At 46.2% G+C, this 24642-nt stretch overlaps 1 protein-coding gene across 1 annotated transcript in view; it reads left to right on the top strand.

Moving 5' to 3' along the window:
- SH2D7 (SH2 domain containing 7) overlaps positions 1-24642 on the top strand; it is a 310055-nt gene that overhangs the window by 148732 nt on the left and 136681 nt on the right. Inside the window, exon 4 of the mRNA XM_078684639.1 lies at positions 12364-12558. Coding sequence (XP_078540765.1) covers positions 12364-12558 — 195 coding nt within the window. The remainder of the gene's footprint in view (positions 1-12363; positions 12559-24642) is intronic.

The raw sequence follows: 24642 nt of genomic DNA on the forward strand, positions 1-24642 counted from the left end.
ATTGATATGTATAGCAGGAGTTCCTCTGTGTGAATTTGTCATGCCCAGTATGCCAGTGGCTGATCATTAGCCATTGACATCACTTACATATTCACCGGCTGTTCAGTTTGCCTTGTGGATGTTTACTGTGGCAGGGGAGGTTGTGAATGCACTGCTGATGAACAGTACTTGTAGGTGATGCTAAAATGCCAGAATGTTGCTCAATACGTATCGGTGACATTCTCTTTGTCAAGGCGCTCCTCACCAACCCGAGCTGCTGCATACACATATCAGGGTTCCTCTTTCTCACACTCAGATCCTTGAGGCTCCATCTCCAATTTCAGATTAAAATGGAGCCTTATGATGCCCAACGGTGCTCCGTACTGAGAGGTTGGAATGGTAATCCAGTGTTAGGTTCTTTCTAAGGGATGGGTGAGACAGGTTCTATTCTTCTCCTCTCTACACTCTAAATCTGCTGAAGCTCCTACATTTCGTGGTGTGGAATGTAGGATTTGTTCATCTTTAATTTAATTCTGCCTAGTGGAAGTGAAACGGAGAGGATGTTTCACACATTTATCACTAGGAGTAATGGAGGCTACTGGTAAGTAATCAGGAAATTACCTCCTCATTCAGCCTTCCTCGTGACGCTCCTTACCATATGAGGACTATCCGCTCCTTTGGTAAAGACTGTGAAGAAGAAGACTTGACTTGCCACTTGGATGGAAGTGAAACAGAGAGGATCTTACACTCATTTATCACTATCACAGACGCAGCTCCACCCATTGCCTCCACTGTTAGTATCCAAGTTTTGGTTTAGAAATACCCAGGTCACTGGGACAAGCTAAGCATGATCAGACAGTGTGCTAGGATGCAGCAAGCTTCATGGGAAGCTGTACCGCACAATTTATGTTGCAACAGTCCACTAATCACCACTTTTTTTAATAGGGTCTCCTGGCATTGTGTTGGTATTCAAAGGTTTGTGAAGGAGATCAGAGGCGCTCTTCTAACAAGCATCCATCATGCCCTCTTAATTTTCAGCATTTCTAATGCAGATGTTAGGGAAAATCCAGGAATGCATCTTGAAGCTTTATTTTCAAGTAACTGAGGGGCATATTAGCAAGAACCTCGTTAAAATGATCGCCGATTTAGATTCAGGAAACTGCCGCTAAAACGGCGATAATATGCTTGCTAATATGCGTTATAGAATTCCAATAGAAGCCCAGGTTAGATGTCCTGTAACACAGAATTGGCATAAAAAATCTGCTTGAGCAAATCAGGAACCCAGTGCTTTGTGAGAGCCATGCAATGACTTTTCTAAGCTGTGGATATCGCAAAAGGCTATCTAAGAAATGTAGACTTAGACAGCCAAGCTTCTTTCTTCTACTGGGGCACCCAGGACTATGTACTTCCCACTTTAGAATTGGTGTTTGTGTCAGTATTAGGAATGATAAAGAATGTGGCAACATCAGTACCTTCCCAGCTTTAGATGTTACTAGTTTAAAATTCGTGAAATTTCAGGGTGGGAATCGGTCTACCATTCCCACCCTGGGATAGGGTTAGGGTAGGTTATAGCGTGTGGTATTTCCTTAGCAATTCCCATTAATCTTGGGACCACCTATGCAAATTCAGAATCCGACAGGGCTTGTGCATTCCAAAACTACCAATAGCTGTGCGGGGGTCATGTCTGTTATTGCTTTTAAATAAAGCAATTTCTCTTTTTAATGCATCCCGTTTTTCTTACAAACTTTTCTTAAGACCAAGTAGTGGTCCACGAGACTACTGTCTACTCTTAAAAAACGTATTTTTCTTGTGGGCCCTTCTTGTTTATGAATAGATTACCAACTCCTTTTAGGTGTTGATAAAATATTAATGTTTTGCAACCAAATTTCAGTTGCAAAACATTAATACATCCCAATGAGAATTACTATTTGGAAAAGACACCCTAAACACACCCATTCCAAATAGCAATTCTGTATGGTTTCCTCATACCATTTATTGATTTAGTAGCCTGTTACCAAATCGTTAGATTAAGTTAGTACATTCAAAAAACACATTTCGTGGTCACAAAGCCTGTGATTTGCTGTTCTGCAGGTTTGAGACCAGTAAATGCGTTCGTGCACCAGACTCCTTGTCTGTTTCTATAGAAGGGACATGTCACCCACGATCAATAAGCTTGGAATTCTACAATGTCACTTGAGAGGAGGGCACTGAGCTCTGTTGCATAAATCAATGGATATAACAGAATAATATAGAATTAACTGAATATTTAGCTAGAATAAACCAAATTCATATCCCCTTGTGACCTTACAAAAATATATAGCTGCCTCCATAAATACATTCTGGCATCGTCGTCGAGACTGCCAGTCGACGAGGGATGCGAGTGCCTGAGCCAAGGATGCATCTCGCAGTGGCGGTTCTGATGGGCTGTGATGCAGGTCTGTGCAACAGGTCCAACCCAAGCAGCAGCAATACATCAGTTCAACTCGGGTTTGTGCCACACAGCAGAGGAGATAAGTCAGTTCGCTAGATTCACAGAGACTGGCAGAGCACCTTTAGCCCACTTCCAAGGGTCCAGGACTGGGTTTACACACTGGTTGGCATAGTAGACTTACACGTGGCAGAGTCCAGGTGTAGGTGTAAGGTTAATGGAAGCCTGATGTGTCCCTGAGGCTACAGAGCAGGAAGCAGCCATCCAACCCTTGGAGTAACTCTGGATTCTGGATTCAATAGAAGCCGGTCCAGTCCTTCTCACCCAGGCACGAGGCAGCAGGTCAGCACAGCAGACAAGCAGTCTTTCACAGCAGCAGTAGAGCAGGGTGGCAGTTGTTTCAGCAGCACAGTAGTCATTCTTCCTGGCAGAGTATCCACAGATATAGAAGTTTACTGGAGAGTTGGTGTCTGAGGTCCAGTATTTATAGTTGTGCCTCTGATGTGGGGAGAAGCTTCTAGAGACATGCCTTTGAAGTGCACAGGTGTCCTGCCTTCATGGCCCTGGCTCCAGACTAACTACAGGAGGTATGCAGCCCTTTGTGTGGAGACAGGACACAGTCTATTCAAGTGTAAATGGGGCTGGGTCCAATCTTCCCGGTCTTCCTGCCAGTGATGACCCATCCAGTCACACCTAAGCTCCCATAGTGTGTCTCTGTCTCACATGAATGCACAAAGCCCAACTGTCAACTACATCCAGTCATGTGACCCAGAGGCAGGCTGCAGGTACCAAACGGCTAAGGCAAGAAAATGTCAACTTTCTAATGTGTCATTGTCAACTTTGTAATTTAAAATCTGACTTCACCATCAGCTAGGATTTTTCATCACAATTTCAGAGACACCTATTCCCATTTGAAAATTACATTTATAAAAGGTAATACGATAACTTCACTGTTATCCAATGGGAGAGGTAGGCCTTGCAGTAGTGAAAAACAAAACATACTAGTTTTTTGCTACCAGGACATGTAAAACTTAAAAGTACATGTCTACTTTTTAAATACATTGCACCCTACCCTCTGGTCTGTCCACGGCCTACACTAGGAATGACTTATATATATTAATAAAAAGGAAGGTTTGGGCCTTGCAAAAAGTTTACTTAGTCAGTTGGAATTGGCAGTTTAATACTGTCCACATACAGGCTGCAATGGCACGCCTGGGTCATGTTTAAAGTGCTGCTTAAGTGCGTGCACAATCAGTCTTGCAGGCGTACTAGTAGCATTTAATTTACAGGCCCTGTCTACATGTAGTGTTAGTTTGTCAGGGACTTACAAGTAAACTAAATATGTCAGTTAGGCACAAGCCAATTGAACATGTTTTAAGGAGAAGCACAAGCCCGTTAGCACTGGTTAGCAGTGGTAAATTGCAGACTCCTAAGGCCAGCAAAAACAGAGTCAGCAAAAACAGAAGTTCTAAAGGCAAAAAGTTAGGGGAACACCAAGGCAAGGATGCCAGGTCTAACAAATATATTTCAATCAAACTATTGTGAGAACGACTGTGGGAACTTCCTTTGTACAGCATGCTAAAATGAGTTTTCTGGGTTTTAACTCGAATAAGAATTATTAATTGCTAGTAAATATCTATTTGAATGGTAGCTGCTAAATGCATATTGTTTCTTAAATGGGATGTTATGCATAATTTAAGTTATGGGGGTCACTTTTTTATCCATATTTTATTTAATTAAAGTGCAACTATTATGAAGTGTAATTGGCAGATATGGTTAGATTCCCCAAAACAATCAGTTTGAGTAGTGCAGATAGTTAAAAAAACATACATGTAGTGTTGGGCATGAGTGACACAAAAGGGACATACCATCTTACCTCTTTTTAGCACATGCAGCAGCTGGATGCATCCTGTGATGCATGGTGTTAATAAAAGGGTATACAAGGCTCTCATGAGGGTCATCCATGCATGATCCCCAGCTTTACTAGTGTACGGGGGCCCCTATGAGGTGCTGTGCCTGGGCGTCCTGCTCACTCAGGCTCCCAACATCATAATGTATACTGTGGAACAAATAATTTTATGCATGTACTAATTCAGAGAATTGGCACATGCTCAAAATGGACTGCTGGAGGCTTATTTACAAGCTCCTTGCTCTGCTGGCGCTTCACATTTTCCCATATTAAAAGTGATGCACTGGTGGTACAAGGGGTTTATAAATATGCCCCTTGATTTTTAAAATGACTTACGCTCCTTCAAGTGCCATAGTGATACATTTGCACTAGGGCAATCCAGATTGAACTCAGCCTTCATGAAATCTTGAAATCTGTCCTCTCCTATAGCAGTGTTGCTACAGAAACAAGCATTGGTAATACATTGATTTTGCCTGTGTAATGAATAAAGAGCTGTTTTCATAAATCATTGTCTGACAGAAGGAAACAGCTCGCTGACAGATAACATGGGAGTGAAGAGGATGTGGCACAGCGGCCAGAGCTACTGACTAAAGAGCTGAGGATCCCGGTCCGAGTCTCGGCAGCTTCGCGCAACATCCTGTGATTCTCTGCACTTAATCTTTCTGGGTGATAAATTGTTACATAAATTTGCTGCAAGAGTAAAAGGCAAAACTTTATAAAAATATAGTTCCACCAAAGCTGATGTTAACAGTATTTCGGTGGAGGGAAACTGGCATTCACGGGCATTTGCTGTAATAACTCCTACCTGCTGGACAGGCGCTCGTGACTCCTGGGCTCCTAACGCTGTGGTTTCGCCGCGCCGCAAAGCTCCATCTCGCGGCCTGCGGCTGGAGACCACAGCTACCAGGGAGCCTTGCGCCCACTTGCGCCCACTTCCTGCTGCCTGACGGTGCGCGCCCGGAGGCGCTACAAAAACAGAACGCTCCTTCCGCGTTGCGGGACGCGCGCGGGCGACGCCGGGCTGAGCCCGGGCAGAGGGCGGGCCGTCTGTGGCCGTCTGGGGACGACCAGGGACGGGACGGGCAACAAATCTTGGCGGCATGATAAGGTACTATTGCTCCGGCCTCTAATTCATTGGGGTATTAATTAGTGAACGATACGAAAGTGTGCCTATTAAAAGCCCACAAGGGAGCTGAATAGTATTACACCAAAGCGGATTAAGGCGTCTGGGTCCGAAGAGGAACGAACAGTAAAAAAAAAAAACCATACAAATATCATGGCTACAAAACCTAAAACTCGTTCTACTAAAAGTAAACCAGACACACCACAGACAGCAAAAAAGCTAGGAACACTGACTACTATCACGGCACCCCATAAAAATACCCCAACTGCAATAGATTTAATGCTGCAAAAGGTGGCGGGTGAGATAGAACGGACTGAAAGACGTATATCTATGACACTAACCACTGTGCCGCTCTCGCCCACGCCAACTGAGGATGCTAACGGTAGTTTGTCGTCTCCAAACGATACCCAGAATGACTCCATCAATGACGTCCCATGTGCCCAGATAGCGATAGAAGATGAACCCCTGAGGAAGGCAGGGGAAACTGTAAGATCTAACAAAAGAAGCAGAAAAGGGGGGCGGAAATACCCGCAAACACAAAACTAGAAGAAATCCACAAGGAGTGAAAAACCAGGAGATAGGGGAGAAGATGTTTATATAACAGAAACGAGAGGCCGTTGTATACCTCCGGGATGGGTGAATGAGATAATTTTAGATCTCCAAAAGCATTTAGAAACCTTTATCATAAGCCAAATCAAACCACTGACCAGTAGACTGGATAAAATAGCGCATGAAATATTTAAGCAGGGTAAGATCAAGGAGGCACAACCTGTCAATCAACAAGGGTATGTTAACACTGAAACTGCTGCTCCACCCCAACTAACTCGCCTAGCTAACAACAATTGTGTGAGTAATGAACAATGCAGCATCGTTGAGGTGCATCCCGAGCCAACGCCTACTGTTAATTGGGGGCAGGAAGGCAGTATGAAACACCAGGGAACTAGGGAAAATACTAAAGGACCGGGACAGGGAGACTCTGGACACCCGAATAGAGGATTATCTGTTAGCTCCAAACAGTTTGACCCGCAACCTGGTATTGAGCAGTATGATAGACACCAAGCTCACTTGCCATATGTAAACCTACCGCCAGAAGCTAGTCCTTTTTTAGTTATATTCACGGGGGTTCCTGAACTTAGAATAGGACAGAGAGAATCGCAGATGGAACTAAAAGGCAAGATTGTCAATTGGCTAAATATTCATAGACCACTGCAGGGGGGTGAACAGGGGGAAATTCTAAATGTAAGAAGGGTAAGTTGGGTAGGAAGGAGGAGAAAAGATAGAGAAGGTAATTGCATTATTGCAAACTTCAAAAACCCAAACTTAGTGCAATACATTCTAGTAAATCAAAATAGAAACTCCACAAGCATAATTAGGACAATGCCTTTAGGCTACTTTTACCCTAGAATATTTGATACATACCCCCCAAACCCCAAGCAGGGTACCAGAGGCAGAATAGTAGATGACCATTGGGTTAGGCACAATGATCTCACGACCCAGTATTACCAACATCAGCCACCCCCTCAGTGGACCAATAGATTTAGCCCCTTACTGACCTTAGACAACAATGAATGACTAGCTAAGACTGAACTGGTTATGAGGAGCAGGGCCCCGAATAAGGATCCGGCAGCGAGTGAGGTTAGCAAGGGACAAGGAATGCTAGCTACAGAACCTTCCAAAGATAGGGAGAGAGATTGCACCCCACCCATTGAAGTAGATTGCTCCCTTTCTAGGGAGATACATTGTTCCCCACCTATGGATAGAGGAAAAAATGGGGAAAGGAACAGTCAAGTGATCAAGCGTAAGCCACTGCCCCAGGTCCCCATTGAAGAAGAAGAGAAGGAGGGAAAGATAAACATTATATCCTGGAACGTAGCAGGGCTAGCCGCTAAGTTTGAAAATCCAGAATGGAGGAAGGAACTTGAAGGCTATCAGATACTCGCCTTTCAAGAGACATGGGCATTGAACCCGGCATTGTACCAGCTAGAGGGTTATAAGTGCTTTGCTGTCCCAGCACAGGAAAGTAGAGCAGGGATAGCGAAAGGAGGTTTATCTGTCTATGTTCACCTAACCATAGAAGGGAAATGGGTAGTGCCATTATAGGCGTCACATACCCTGCAGTTAGTAACACTCCAAAGTAGAGGACTGAAATTAGAACTCTTTAACATCTATAATCCAGGGTCCTCACAAGGGGAGAACGCTGCTATATCAGAGCTAAACAATAGATTAAGCGAAAAGGTTGACCAGAGAAAAGATGGGGGGACCCCAATAATACTTCTGATGGGTGATTTTAACTCTCACCTCTGCCCAAACCTTCCCACTATACTACCAGACTGGGATGCTTTCCCATTACAAAAGGGGCCGCACTTTGAGCACACCCAGGAAGGTACAAGCCTATCTACAATAATAGAGACTCATGCATTAGTCCACACTATTGATATGGCAGGACAGGAGAAGGGGGGTACGCTTGTCTCTACATGTAAGGGGAGAGGGTGTTCATCAATAATTGATTATATATTCATATCAGCTTTTGCGACACCCCGCATTACAAAGGCTATTACAAAGTGGAGCCCCTTTAGTGATCACAACCCACTAGTGTTAGAACTAAGGTACATGGGCTGCAGGAGAAAGATTAAAAAAATGGAGCGTAGGTTGCAGCCGGTAGACCAGGGGAGGCGTTTAAAATGGTCAAAAATAAACCCTCAGGAATTTTATAAAGCCTTAGTCCAAAAAGGGGAGAAATATGTAGATCAATGCCTGAACCCCCAAATAGAAGCCACAGAGGTAGTAGCAGCGTTTGAAGCCCTAACAAAATTAGCAGATAAACTACTGGAAGTGAAAGATTCTGCCAAGCCAAAAATGAACCACCCACGTTGGTTTGACACCACCTGTTCTAAGGCATTGAGGAATTAAAAAAAAGCCCTCAAATCTAAACCAAGGAACACGGCACTAGTAGCCAACTGTAGGCAAATTTACAAGTCTTGTGTTAGGGCAAGGAAAGCAGCACTGCAGGCACAAGTCTGGGCAGTTTTAAGAGAGGCAGGTGAAAACAGGGATTATTCGGAATTCTGGAGAATTGTGAATAGACCTTGTTTCCACGACAATACAGCACCAGCCATTACGTCTACAATCCTCCCAGATGATTGGGTTACGCACTTTGAGGGCCTGTATAACAACACTAACACGGGTATGCAGGAGGGAGAATGGGAGGGAGGCAGGAGCGCAGAAGTAACCTTTACAGTGGAAGAGCTAAAAACGGCGATCCAAGGTCTTACCCCCAATAAAGCACCAGGACCCGATGGTACACCCCCAGACCTTTACAAAAGTAACATAGATCTCTGGGCACCAATTTTAACAATGGCCCTTAATGCAGCCATTAGGTCAGGCCTTCCACGTTCTTGGTCCACCGCTCTGATTGTGCCCATTTTCAAGAAAGGGAGCAGAGAAGATCCTAAATGTTACAGACCGATCTCTTTAATTGATGTCTCTGCGAAAATACTAGGGCGTGTGATTTTAAATCGACTAACGGACTGGACAGAGGAACATCGCACCATAGCGGAGACACAGTACGGCTTTAGAATGGGCAGATCTACTAGTGATCAGTGTTTGAATCTGTATCTCTTAACGGCCAAATACACGAAAGCTAGCAGCGGCACGATATATATGGGATTTATGGATCTGGCTGCCGCTTTTGACAATGTCAACAGAAATAAACTATGGGCTATGATGTATAACATGGGAATGGAGGTGGAGCTCATAAATATCTTAAAGGAGCTCCATTGGAACACCTCGGCTAGGGTCCGTAACAGCTCCGAGGGGGGGCGAACTGAACCATTCCCCTGTTCAAAGGGCGTAAGGCAAGGATGTATCCTTGCACCTTTTCTTTTCTCATTATATATCAATGACCTGGAAAGCAACCTCACCTCCCTTGCCCTGGACTGCCCGAGAGTAGGACCGCGCCAGATTCCAGTACTGTTATATGCGGACGACGCGGTCCTCCTGGCCCGTACACCGAACAGCCTACAACATCTGGTGAATGGGTTTGTGAAGTTTTTGGCCGACCTGGATTTGTCTGTAAATCTAAAAAAAACATTTGTCATGATGGCCGGCAAGAAACCAACCAAGAAGCCTATGTTTAAAATTGGGACACACAAGTTGGAAATAGCGAATACCTTTCCCTATCTGGGCCTCTTGTTGGATGGCGATATGCATTTTAAACCCCTATTGGTCGAACATTGTTCTAAATTGGTGTCTTCAAATGGAGCAATCCTAGGTTTTGCGCACAGACTGGGTCGGTGGTGCCCTGAACAAATAATGACCCTGTACAGATCAGTCACAATGCCAAAGGCACTATATGGTGCAGAGGTGTGGGGATTCAGGGATGCGAAAAAACTGCAAATCGAAGAAGATAAGTTTCTTCGGAGAATTCTTAAAGCCCCCCCCTCCACTGCCGCTGATATTGCCCACTCAGAACTGGGGATCCAATACATTTCGGATCAAGTGAAGATTAAGCCAATCACGGCCTGGATCAGAATATGGACTAACCCTGAGGCTGAATTAACAAGGGAAATTCTCAAAGACTGCCTGCAAAGGGACAACGCGATGCAAATCCCCTGGCTAAGATACGTTAAAAATACTCTGATAGACATTGATCAGTCACACTTGTTCTTTGACGTGTCGCAAATTACGATTAATTGTAAATTTACTATAAAGAATTTGCTTCTAGAAAAGTCTGAAACATGCAGAGCTAATGCGGCAAAGGCCAAAACGACAGTAATGGCATATGGCCTAGTAGCCAATGGGGTAGGCATGGAACCTTATTTGTTCTTGATGCATAACCAACATGCGAGATTTTTAATGTTTCGTTTTAGGCTCAATCTTTTACCTAACATTTTAGCTTATCCTATTGGTTTTACCATAACGATTGAGCAGAAGGGTGCCTGCGGCTGCGACAATAGGTCTCCGCAGGACACCCTTCATTTTGTACTTTTATGTTCATTTTATCAATTGCCTAGGCGCCGATTCTTGGTTAATATCCTGAGAAAACAGAAATTACGTCACGCGAAAGCTGCCCTGCTATTCCTACAGAAAGCAAGTGATATGTACACTTTGTGTGCCATCTCAAGTTTTTTAAAAGTAGCGGTTAGACTGAGAAACACAAGAAACTGATCTAACTGTGAATTTAAACTAATGCCCACCTCTACTTCTGATTCACATGTCCCGCTGCTGGGGGTTAATTTTATCTAATATTATTTAACTGTATTTTAAAATACTATTGTAAAGTTCAGAAATGTAGTTTAATGATATTTTAGGCGTATTGTTAAAATGTATTGATATTATGTATTTTTATGATGATTTTTAATTGTCGAAATAAAAACTAACTGAACTGAACTGATAAGAGAAGCAGAGGAGGGACAAGCATTGAAAAATGCAGGAAAATATGCTACAGGCAATAGAAATTGAGGAAAGTTAAGTGGAACGCATAGGAATCAATGAGAAGCCAGAAAAGAAAGTAGGCAGGATGAAAGTCCCTTTTAACTTAGTATTAAAAACAATAAATTTCTCAAGCAAGCGCTGTGCAGTCAAAACCTATAAAGTGCCTTCTGTATTGCAGACTCCCTACATTCAAAGCTTACAGGTGGGAATATATTTCTTGACATTGGCATATAAGGGCCCTTTAAGGTCCACAGGGGATGTGGTTCCAAAGGCGGGAAGCTTCTGACATCACCAGACTGCACAAAAGAGTAGCATATGCATGACAACTTAACTGCTATGCATGAAAAGCGGACCTTGTCTGCAGGTCGGATCATTAATTTTGGTCCAAAGAGGGTCCTTAGTTTCATGATACTCCCTCCCCTACCATGGTCTCTCTTGGAATGTGGTGCAGAGTTTTTTAAATTATTTTCTGCATAGTAACCTTAACACGACAAAAGAAAATTAACACAATTGTAATGAAGACACATTGTTGAGCGAATTGTGCTCATGCTAACATTAGTCAAAGTAGGACTCAAATTCAAAAAAGCAAACGTTGCTTGCAGCCATCTTTAAGTACATTTCCATCTTTTCATTTCTGTCTCACTCTGCACACAGATGACTCATGCACCAGTAACCTTGCATACAGTGTTTGAGATGTAATGCCACATTCCCAGGCACAGGATAATGTGTTTTTTCTTAAATCAAAAGTTCAATGCCTTACCTAATGGGACCACAATGGTTTTGCATGAGAACTTGTCCTTGATGTACAAATACTCTATTAACAATTTAGGTGTCTGGGTATGAGAACCGCCTTGTGTGAATCTGTGAGATAGTGCTAAATCATGCAATTTTAGAATTGTATTGTTTTCCATTAACATAATTGATCCAATCTGTGTTATTCTAATATAGTTGTATTAATCTATGGATTTTATAGATTTCATTGTATTTTGCATTATAAAAGAAACGCTCTTCTGAAGGGTTGTGGGCTAACTCTCGCTTGACTTTTAGGAGGTGACTCCACTGTCAGTCTGCCCTTTGATTTATAACTTCAGTTCATTTCTTAGAGCTGAACTGTATTTGTCTCTGCTAAAATATTTCCTTAATTTTATTCTGTTTATCTTGCTGTTGACTAATTGACTAACTCTATTTATTTTGCCTTGGGTAATACCTTTAATATTTCAATAAACCATCATGATTTTCAGTATATTATTTGTCCAGTCTCCATTGTAAAGCCTAATGTGCTTTATATTAGTCAGTGAATTGCTATTGAATGTTGAATCAATTTTCTGGACAGGTTCAATTGAGGAGCAACAAAATAGTTGGGGGATCCACACTGCTCCTGTCAATCAAATAACGCTTTAACTTGGCACATCCAAAAATGGCAATAAAAAATGACTATATTATGTCACAACAGGAACTGACTACATATTTTCTTTTGTTTTATTTTGACAGTATCCTGACAAAAGTGAATATGATGAAATTGCACAGAATTTTTCAACGTTATTCAACCACAACAAACCAAAGGGTGAAGCTCTCTCTAATATGTTCCCGATTCAGAGGGCTCCAGCTATACTTCCCAAAACTGGAAAGCAAATTCAAGAGCAATGGATGAATTTCTCAGCAGAGGGAAACGCCTTCAGCCCTGAGGTACCAACATCTGTTTCTGATACTCAGCATATGTATTCTTATTTATTGATTTTCAAATCTGCAGGCTTCGACCAGGCTCTGAGTTTGGCACCATCTTGCTTGGCTTTAAAATAGGCAGTGTCTCTGTACATCTCATATCACACAATCAGTAAATGGCTATTGAAGCTACAGAGTGGCTTCATTCACCCTCAATGGAGGATATATAATAAATAATAAATAATAATAATAGTTCCATTTATAAAGCGCCTGGTTACACTGAACCAGTGTGTCCCCGCGCTGAGGTAACAGCTAAAAAGAGAGCAGCATCCCCAAGAACCTGGTATCAGAGCAAATTAAACCACAGGAAACAAATAGGTCTTCAGACCTTTCCGAAAAATGGATTCAGAACACTCCAGCCGGAGACTCTGAGGAAGAGTATTCCACATCTGGGCCGCCAGATCCCGAAAAGAGCGGCCGCCCATCCTGGATCTCATTAATTTGGGGATGTTCACCTTTTCTTTCCCACTAGATCTTAACAGTGTGGTCGGTACATAAGGAGTGAGAAGGTCATGCAAATACGAAGGCCCCTTCTTCTGTAAAATCCAATGACTCACACACATGGCCTTGAACTTCACTCTCTTTGTTTGTTTGTTGTTGTGCCTCCCAGCCCGGCTCTCCACCCCGCTCCCGCCTCCCAGCTGCTCCTCCCTCGCCCCTCCCCCCTCCACTAACCACTTATGACAGATGCTTTTGCGCGCAGCGTTCACGTGCAGCGGTCGTGCCCCATGGACGCCGAAGGCGCGCCAAAGGTAAGCCCGTCTACGCCCGTCCGCGCCTGGACCGCGCCCAGCGCCAGACCCCCTGGTCCCCGCAAAATCCACTCCACCCGCATAATGTACGATGCCGCAACCCTCTCAGCACTTAATCCCGGACGACTCCCAAACTGCTACCAAGCCGCCCCAGGTCACACCCATGGACCCTTCAACTGCCGCTCCTGCAAGTTCGACTGCATCAGGACCAAGACCAAATCCACTAACTCCAATCAGAGCTCCGACACTAACCACCTGAAATGCATCCTGCTCAACACCCGTTCGGTCCACAGACACGCCATTGACCTTTGGAACCTACTCGACACTACATCGCGGACGTCGCCTTCCTTACAGAAACCTGGATGAACACCTCATCAGCTCCCGACATCGCCATAGCCATCCCGGACGGCTAAAAGATCATCCGAAAGGACCGCACCAACCAAACAGGAGGAGGCATCGCCATCGTCCATAAGAACACCATCCACATCACGACCAGTTCAGATGATAACCTCGCTACTGCCGAACACCTTCACTTCCAGATCCACACCGACCCCAAGACCACACTCAGAGGCACCCTCATCTACAGGCCACCAGGACCCCGTACACAATTCAGCGAAGACATCACTGACTTCATCAGCCCACACGCCCTCCCCTCCGAGGACTACATTCTACTGAGAGACCTCAACTTCCACTTGGAAAAGAAAAACGACAGCAACACCTCCACCCATCTGGACAACCTGGTCAACCTCGGACTCAAACAACTCGTTGACACCCCCACCCACTATGCCGGACACACACTCGACCCAATCTTCACCTCCAGCAAACACATCTCCTTCACCCACACCACAGCTCTCCATTGGACGGACCACAGCTGCGTTCACTTCAACTACAAAAAGACCACGACCCACAACCTCCCACAACCAATTCCCCAAAGAAACTGGAACAAAATTACCACCGACCAGCTCTTCACATCGCTTCACCAAAACCCTCCTGCCAAACCATCGGACCCAAACCAAGCAGCCACCAACCTCACACAAGGGATCACCCACAGCGCCGACGAACTAGCACCCTTGAAAAACCATCAAATCAAGCAAGATAGCAAAAAAGCCCCCTGGTTCAACGATGACCTTAAGAAATCCAAGAAGTTCTGTCGCACCCTCGAGAAAGCCTGGAGAAAAAACCCTACCACTGACAACCTGACCACCTTCAAGAACGCCACCCGCAAACACAACCAACTAATCAGATCCACCAAGAAATCAGCACTCAAGGATCGACTTGACAACAACGCCCACAACAGCAAGGAACTATTCAACATCGTCAAAGAATTTACCAACCCCACCGCCGGCACCAATGACATCACTCCCTCCCAAGACCTCTGCAACTCCCTAGCCTCATTCTTCCACAACAAAATCGCCAACATACATAACAGCTTTGAAAACCAGTCCGTAGACCAGTCTACTCCACCCACCTCTGAACCAAAACCCCCTCTAACAACCTTTGCGCCTGGAACCCAATCACCACTGATGACACCATCCGCCTGATGAACTCCATCCACTCAGGATCGCCAACCGACCCATGTCCCCACCACATTTTCAACAAAGTAGACTCCATTATCGCACCCCATCTATGAGACGTCATCAACTGCTCCCTCAACTCCGCTACCTTCCCGGAAAGCTGGAAACATGCCGAACTCAGCGCCCTTCTGAAGAAACCCACAGTAGACCCCACTGAACTTAAGAACTACCGCCCCATCTCGCTCCTCCCATTCCCTGCCAAAGTCATTGAGAAAGCCGTCAACAGTCAGCTCGCCGCCTTCCTCGAATCCAACAAATCCCTCGACCCATCACAGTCCGGCTTCCGAGCCAAACACAGCACCGAAACCGCCCTCCTCGCAGCAACAGACGACATTGGAACATTACTGGACAACGGAGAAACAGTTGTCCTCATCCTACTTGACCTCTCCGCAGCCTTCGACACAGTCTGTCATAGCACTCTCATACAACGCCTCAGCAACTTCGGAATACAAGGAAAAGCATTGAACTGGATCATCTCATTCCTCACCGGAAGAACCCAGAGAGTCCGCCTCCCACCTTTTAGATCGGAGGCTACCGAAGTCATCTGCCGTGTACCACAAGGATTATCACTCAGTCCCACCCTCTTCAACGTATACATGAGTCCCCTCGCATCCATCGCGCGCCAACACAACCTAAACATCATCTCCTACGCATACGACACCCAGCTGATCCTCTCCCTCACCAAAGACCCAAACACCGCCAAAACCAACTTACACGAAGGAATGAAAGATGTAGCCGAGGGATGAAAAACAGCCGTTTAAAACTGAAGTCGGACAAAACGGAAGTCCTCATCTTAGGCTCATCCCCCTCTGCCTGGGACGACTCATGGTGGCCACCGGCCCTGGGAACCGCACCCACACCAACGGACCACGCACGTAACCTAGGCTTCATCCTGGACTCCTCCCTCTCGTTGACCAGACAAGTCAACGCCGTCTCATCATCATGCTTCAACATCTTACGCATGCTCAAAAAAATCTTCCGTTGGATCCCCACCGAAACAAGAAAAACGGTCACCCACGCACTGGTCACAAGCAGACTGGATTACGGAAACACCCTTTACGCCGGAACCGCAGCCAAAATACAGAAAAAACTCCAACGCATCCAAAACGCCTCAGCCAGACTCATACTAGACATCCCCCGCCAAGCTCACATTTCTGGACACCTGAAAGACCCCCACTTGCTCCCCGTCAACAAGAGAATAACGTTCCGTCTCCTCACCCACGCACACAAAGCTCTCTACGACCTAGGACCCAAATGCCTCAACACGCGCCTGTCCTTTTACACCCCCACCCGCCAACTACGTTCGTCCAATCAAGCCCTCGCCGCAATTCCGCGCATCCATAGATCCACCATGGGGGGAAGATCCTTCTCCTACTTAGCGGCCAAAACCTGGAATTCTCTCCCCACCCACCTCCGCCTTACACAGAACCACCTCTCCTTCAGAAAGCAACTAAAAACTTGGATATTCGATAAGTAAAGTACCCCCCCCCCTCAAGCGCCTTGAGACCCTCTGGGTGAGTAGCGCGCTATACAAATTTTTGAACTTTTGAACTTGAACTCTCTCCCTGATGGGAAGCCAGTCCAGGGAGGCCAAACGATCTTTTGGCTGAGGCTCTCTTCGGTAGCATAAGAACTAGTCTTGCAGTTGCGTTCTGGATACACTGCAATCTCCGTATGCGTTTGGCAGTTGCACCCAAATACAGGAGAATGCCGTAATCCAGGCCAGAAGTCACAAAAGCATGCATCATGATCTTCCTAGATGCCATGGGAAGGGTGTCAAGGGTTTTCCGTAAACCCCGTAAGATACTGAAACAGGTCCCTGCCACCCGCCTGGTATGGTGATCAAAAGACAACTTGTTGTCCACCCATACCCCAAGATTCTTCGCTCGTTCACACGGTGTACGGGTAGAGCCCAACGTCTGGGGCCACCATGCCGATGACCATACTGACAGAGCCTTCCCTATCACCAGCACCTCGGTCTTGCTACCGTACAACTTCAGGCAATTGTTTGCCATCCACCCTGCCAGTTCTTGTAGGCAGGACATGAAGTTGGAGGCAACGTCAGCCCGGGCTTGAGTCAAAGAGACCACCAGCTGGGTGTCATCAGCGTAGGACAGGGCATTAATCCCAAATGTATCCGACATTTTTGCCAGGGGGGCGACATAAAGATTGAACAATGTCGGGCTCAGGGTAGAGCCCTGAGGCACCCCCTGCGTCAACTTGATGTTCCTGGAGTAATTAGCACCCTGCATAACTTGGAAACTGCGCTCAGACAGAAAAGATTCCATCCACTTCAGGGCCCCACCGGTGACCCCACCTCTCTCTAGATCCTGCAACAGGGTATGATGGGCAGCAGTGTCGAAAGCGGCACTGAGGTCCAAAACAGTTAAGGCCGCTGTTTTCCCTTCGTCCACATACTTCCGAATGGTCTCGGTGGAGTACAGCAGAGCCGATTCAGTGGAATGAAGGGCACGAAATCCAGACTTAGAGGGGTGGAGAAGGTTGTTTTTGCAGATATGTGCTGTAAGCTGTATATTCACAATCTTCTCTGCTACCTTAGCAAAGTAAGGGAGCAGGGAGATGGGTCGCAAGTTGTCAAGTTGCTCAGCACTGACATGGGGTTTCTTTTGTAAAGGGAGCACCACTGCCTCCTTCCATATGTTAGGTACCACTCCTGAGCTAAAAGAAGTCTCTATGAGATATTTATGACAGGCTCTAGTATGTCCATGCTCCCTCTAAGCACCCTAGGGGTAGCTGGATCCCTTGGTGAGCCTGATTTAATACTGGTGGCTATCTGTTTAAGAGTGTCCGGGGCGTGCATATTAAATTCATGTAGACGCTGTAATGTCAGATCTTCCACAGGTTCCTCCTCCACTCCCCCGCTACCACGAGCAGAGTCAGGGAAGGAGGAATATAAAACAATTTATTAGCTCCTTGTCCACTTGTACTTGTCACAAAGTAAGGTTATCCAAAACCATGTGGATATTAGCAATATGTCTTCCCCCAACACATCCTGTTTTGTTTTATCCACTGCAGGTAGACAAGCACAGCCAACTGTGAGGCACTGGCTGCAGGCAGGCAATGCCCATTGGGCGGAAAGGGCTGTAGCCTTCACCCCATGGTCTGCCCTAGGCCGGGCTTTGGAGAACACAGGCAGGTCTTGAACTGTCATGGGCTGGGCCAGGGCAAGGTCTGATGTCTTGGCCTCTTCTAAAGTATTTTGCAGGTCTTCAAAAGACCATTCATCAGTCCACGAGTCTTTGTGTGTTTTTTTTATTTATTTATTTATTTTTTTTGATTTCAAAGCATTTTATTGTATAAAGAAGTGACAAAGAATAAGAAGTACATAATATAATAAAAGTGATACAGTTGATCCAAGAGAAACAAAACAATCAGAGGCTAAGCCTGAAGCGTCCGTTAAGTAAATGCATCCCTAGATAAAAGTAGCCTGTTATATGAACTAATTAGGTAAAGGCCAATATCCGATCAATAAACAATTGTATCACAATCAATTATTAGAATCGGGGGCAGGAAAGGATATAGAGCGAAAGAAAGAAGAAAGAAAGAGAGAACAAGAAAAGAAAAAGAAAGGGGACTGAGGACAGAAAAGAGAAAGAGGAAGAAGAAAAAGAAAAAGAAGGATTCCCAACTGACTAACCAAACACGCAGAACACAAGACGCCACTCAAACAGATACATCAAAAGGAAACTGAGCAATCATCCCTTTTGATGACAAATCCATATAATCATCCAAAGCTTCCCAGACCCTACTAGAGATAGGAGAAAAGTGAGCTTGATCAACCGAGGTGTGAGCACTACGCAAGAAGGAGACCCAAGCCCACCAAGTATGATAGGAAACAGAGGAAAAGGATTTCCATTCCATAAGTATGACTTTCACCGCAACAGTCAAAAGGAGATCCATCAACTGTAATTCCATTGGATCCAAGGGGAGAGGAACAGGGGCAGCCCATGGACCCAGTAATATTAATGGAAAAGAGAGTTGGAACTCAATACCAAAGATGAGAGAGAGATGTTTATGAATGAGGTTCCAAAAAGGCTGAAGAAGGGAACATTCAAAAAACCTATGCTGAAAATCGCCCATCTATAATCCACAGCTCCAGCATAAATTGTCATCCTTGAGATTGAGCGAATGTAGACGAACAGGCGTCCAATGAAGGAGGTTGACAGAGAAAAATTTAGATTGCATTAATGATGGGGCAATTTTATTTCGAAGAGAAAGTTTACCAATCAATTGCCAGGTGTCTGAAGAAATATGAGCCGTAACTCCATGATCAAAATGATGTAACCATTTTTGTTGAGCAACCGTATGTGTGGGCAGTGAAACAGATGATAAAAAATTATAGATTTTGGAGGCTACGTGACCAGATTTAGTCCAGATATGAAAAAGAGAAATGGTGGAAGAGGTAGGGTGAAGATGTATTTTAGCGAGTGCCACTTTAATTTTAAGATAAGTATAAAAATCTAAGTTAGTTAAAGAATGCTTTTGAGCCAAGGTGGAAAAGGGTAATGGCTCATCATTAGCACCATAAAGATGGTAAACAAGGGAGATCCCTTTAGCCGCCCAATAGGACATGAGAGTGGGAGTAAGATTAAGTTTAATTTTAGAATTCCGCCAAATAGACGACCACCTAGTTTTATGTAAGGGGATTGCCACATTCTTGTCTACACTCCGGACCGCAGCAATTGTATCAAGAATTATAGAACGAGAAAACCGGATATGTAAAGTAGACGTGGTGCAAAAAGAGGCAGTCGGCAAAGGAGATGCTAAGTCCTGTTCTATTAACAGCCAAGAGGGAACAGGAAGAGGTGGAGGAGCAAACCATAAAGCACCTTGAGAAGCCAAAAAGGCAGTTTGGTACTTTCCCCAATCAGGAAAATTGCAACCTCCCATATCACAAGGTCGTCTCAAGAATTTGTAAGCAATTCTAGCCCGTTTGTCATTCCACAAAAATTTAGAGGTCAGAACATCAAGTTCACGAAAAAAGGAATCTGATAACTTAACCGGAAGCATGGACGATACAAAATTAACAATGGGTGTTATCATTTTAAGAGTCTGGAGGCGACCCCACCAAGAAATGTGCTTCGGGGACCATGTATCCAAATGACGACGCACTTTAAGAAGAGTCTGGGATTCATTATAGGCAGTAGTGGCGTATAAGGTAGAACAGAAATAAATACCCAAGTATTTTAAATGTGTAGGCTGCCATTTAAAACCCGCAGAGCCCATATGTGAAGGGAAACAATAGGCATTCAAAGGGAACATTTCCGTCTTATCTTTGTTTAAGGTATACCCTGAAACCTTTGAGAAGAGGGAGATGGTATTTGAAATAGCAGGAATTGCCAAGGCGATATCATCTGAGAAAATAAGAACATCGTCCGCGTAGGCAGCTGTTTTAATACAGTGAGATGCAAAAGAAAAACCTTTAATGTCTGGGTGTAACTCAATCAATCTGAGAAGAGGATCAATAGATAGTAAAAACAAAAGCGGAGATAAAGGACAACCTTGTCTAGTGCCCTGACGAAGATTAAAAAAGGACGACGTAGCACCATTAACTCTGATGTTAGCTCTAGGTTGAGAATATAAGGACATTACCATATTAATAAAGGAGTCACCAAGGTTATGAGCACACAAGACAGCACGAAGAAATGGCCAAGAGACCTTGTCAAAGGCCTTTTCAGCGTCAAGGGCCAAGGCCGCGGCAGGGAGTTGAGATCGTTTAGCTGATCCAAGAATATGACAAAAAGTGCGTATATTATCGCGCGCAAGACGACCCTTCACAAACCCGGTTTGAGAGGGATGAACAAGATGGGGAATAAAGGATTCCAATCGTTTGGCCAGGATTTTGGCAAAAATCTTAGCTTCCATGTTGAGCAGAGAAATAGGGCGAACATTTTTGGGATCTGAATGATCTTTCCCCTCTTTTGGAATCACTACAATAGTAGCTTCAGCTGCAGTACCAGAGACAGACCCATCTTTAACAAAAGAATCAAAGACAGATTGCAATTTGGGAACAAGCGCAGGGAGAAATGTTTTATAAAACAGAATAGGGTAACCATCAGGGCCCGGGGCTTTGCCAGAACGAGTAGCTTTAATTGCGGTAACAATTTCCTCAGGGGAAATCGGGGCATTTAAAAAAGTACGATCATCCTCAGAAACCGTCTGCACCGGAACAGATTTTAAAAAATCTTGACAATGCTCAAAAGAGGTTTGACTAGAAGGAGTGTATAAGTTATTATAAAAATCACGAAAAACACCAAGAATTTCCCCAGTCTGAAATTTTTTAGAGCCCGAGTGGTCCGTAATAGAAGAAATTTGAGAGGACTTAAAAGAGGAATCTTGAAATTTTAATGTAGCTGCAAGAATCTTCCCAGCCCGATTCTTCAACAGTAATCTTTTGGATTTCTGCGCTTGTACTCCAATATGGGCTCTTTTGGTAACTATAGTATTATATTTGTATTTTAATTGTTTTATTAATTGTAGGCAAGATGCATCTCGAGATTGTCTAAAGGTAGATTCCAAAGTTGTAATTTCAGTTGATAAATCTGTAAGCTCTTTTTTAATAACAGAATTTCGTTTGGACATACATTTAATAACCTGACCACGGAAAGTGCATTTAAACGAATCCCAGAGGACAATTGGGGAAGAGACTGAACCTTCATTCTCATGGAAAAAAGTTTCTATTACATCAGAGAATTCATTAACCTGAGCAGTATCATGTAAAACTTCTGTATTTAATCTCCAGGAGCGAGCACGGGATTTAGGAGCAAAGGACAACAAAGTAAAAGTAACCGCCGCGTGATCAGAAATCAAAATAGGATGAATAAGCGGAGAAGAGGAGGACGGAACAAGAGAAGAGTGAACAAGTAGATAGTCAATACGAGAAAAAGAAGAGTGAGGTGAAGAAAAGAAAGAAAAGTCGCTACCAGTGGGATTGTGAAGACGCCATATATCTTGAAGCTGAGTGAGGGAACACATGTTAAGCATTTGTTTATCAATCAATCAATCAATCAGTGACACTTGTAGAGCGCGCTACCTACCCGTAGGGTCTCAAGGCGCTGGGGGGGGGGGCCGCTACCGCTCGAACAGCCAGGTCTTCAGCTTCTTCCTGAAGGAGAGGTGGTCTTGGGTCAGGCGCAGGTCGGTCGGCAGGGAGTTCCAGGTCTTGGCGGCCAGGTAGGAGAAGGACCTTTCTCCTGTAGTCGCTCTTCGGATGCGGGGGACGGCGGCGAGGGCGTGGTTGGCTGATCGGAGGTGGCGTTTGGGAGCGTAGAAGTTGACTCGGTTGTTGAGGTAGCTCGGGCCTTGGTCGTGTAGGGCTTTGTGTGCGTGGGTGAGGAGGCGGAAGGTGATTCTTTTGTTGACGGGGAGCCAGTGAAGGTCTCTCAGATGTCCGGAGATGTGGCTGGTTCGTGGGATGTCGAGGATGAGTCTGGCTGAGGCGTTCTGGATCCGCTGGAGTCTCTTCTGGAGCTTGGCGGTGGTACCGGCGTAGAGGGCGTTGCCGTAGTCCAGTCGGCTGGTGACGAGGGCCTGGGTGACGGTCTTCCTGGTCTCGGTGGGGATCCACCAGAAGATCTTCCGTAGCATGCGTAGGATGTTGAAGCACGCCGAGGAGACGTTGTTGACTTGCCTGGTCATGGAGAGGGAGGAGTCCAGGATGAAGCCCAGGTTGCGTGCATGGTCTGTTGGTTTGGGTGCGGTGCCCAGGGCGGGAGGCCACCAGGAGTCGTCCCAGGCGGAGGGTGAGGAGCCCAGGATGAGGACCTCCGTCTTGTCCGAGTTCAGTTTCAGGCGGCTGGTCGTCATCCACTCGGCTACCTCTTTCATCCCTTCGTGCAGGTTGGCTCTGGCGGCGGCGGGGTCGTTGGTCAGGGAGAGGATCAGCTGGGTGTCGTCGGCGTAGGAGATTATGCTGAGGTTGTGTTTGCGTACGATGGCCGCGAGGGGGCTCATGTAGACGTTGAAGAGGGTGGGGCTCAGAGATGATCCTTGAGGGACGCCGCAGATGACTTCGGAGGCCTCTGACTTGTACGGTGGTAGGCGGACTCTCTGTGTTCTTCCGCCGAGGAAGGAGATGATCCATTCCAGCGCCTTGTCCTGGATTCCGATGTCGTTGAGGCGCCGTACTAGGGTGCGGTGGCAGACCGTGTCGAATGCCGCGGAGAGGTCTAGGAGGATGAGGGCCGCTGTTTCTCCTTTGTCCATCAGGGCTCGGATGTCATCGGTGGCGGCGATGAGGGCGGTCTCGGTGCTGTGATTGGCTCGGAAGCCGGACTGTGAGGGGTCGAGGGATCCGTTCGTCTCGAGGAAGGCGGCCATCTGCTTGTTGACGGTCTTCTCGATGACTTTGGCTGGAAACGGGAGGAGCGAGATGGGGCGGTAGTTCTTGAGGTCGGTGGGGTCCGCTGTTGGTTTCTTGAGTAGGGCGCTGAGTTCGGCGTGTTTCCAGCTCTCAGGGAAGATGGTGGTGTCGAAGGATGTGTTAATGATGTCTCGTAGGTGGGGTGCGATGACAGCGTCGGCCTTGTTGAAGACGTGGTGAGGGCAGGGGTCGGTCGGTGATCCGGAGTGGATGGAGTTCATCGTGCGGATGGTATCTTCGGTGCTGATCGGGGTCCAGGCGTGTAGGGTGGTGGTGGGGGGTGGTTGTTCGGTCATGGTGTGCGTTGGTTGGTTGTTGAAGCTGTTGTGTATGTCCGCGATCTTGTTGTGGAAGTATGAAGCGAGGGAGTTGCAGAGGTCTTGCGATGGGGTGATGTCGTTGTTTCCTGCGCTGGGGTTGGAAAGCTCTTTCACGATGTTGAAGAGTTTCTTGCAGTTGTGTGCGTGTGCGTTGTTGTCCAACCGGTCCTTGAATGCTGTTTTCTTGGCGGCGCGGATCAGCTGGTGGTGTTTCCGGGTGGCAAGTTTGAAGGAGGTCCTGTTGTCCGGTGTCGGTTCCCTTCTCCAGACTTTCTCGAGGGCTCTTGGAGCTCTTGAGTTCGTCGGTGAACCATGGGGCCTTCTTGCTGCCGGGTCTGCTAGGCGGGGTCTTCAGTGGGGCGAGTTCGTCCGCGCAGTTGCTGATCCACTTTGTGAGGTTGTCGGCGGCCTGGCTGGGGTTCGCAGAGCTGGCAGGAGGGTGCTGGCTCAGGGAGGTGGCGAGCTGGTCTGCTGTGATCTTGTTCCAGCTTCTGCGGGCGGCCTGTTGCTGGTGTTGGTGGGTCGTCGTTCTCTTGAAGGTGAAGTGGACGCAGCTGTGGTCCGTCCATTGAAGCTCTGTGGCGTGGCTGAAGTCGATGTCTGTGCTGGAAGAGAAGACTGCGTCGAGTGTGTGTCCGGCGAGGTGGGTGGGGGTGGACACCAGTTGCTTGAGTCCAAGGTTGGCGAGGTTGTCGAGCAGGGTGCTGGTGTTGCGGTCGTTGTTGTTCTCCAGATGGAAGTTGAGGTCTCCCAGGAGGATGTAGTCAGCGGAGGGGAGGGCATGCGGGCTGACGAAGTCGGCGATGTCCTCGCTGAATTGTGTGCGTGGTCCGGGGGGTCGGTAGATCAGTGTGCCTCTGAGGGTGGTGTTCGGGTTGGTGTGGATCTGGAAATGCAGGTGTTCGGCGCTGGTCAGGGTGTTGTCGGTGCTGGTCGTGAGACGGATGGTGTTCCTGTGGATGATGGCGATGCCTCCTCCCATCTGGTTGGCGTTTCGGTCCCTCCGGACGATCTTGTAG

Source organism: Lissotriton helveticus, chromosome 3_2, assembly GCF_964261635.1.
Source record: "Lissotriton helveticus chromosome 3_2, aLisHel1.1, whole genome shotgun sequence".
Lineage (NCBI taxonomy): Eukaryota > Metazoa > Chordata > Amphibia > Caudata > Salamandridae > Lissotriton > Lissotriton helveticus.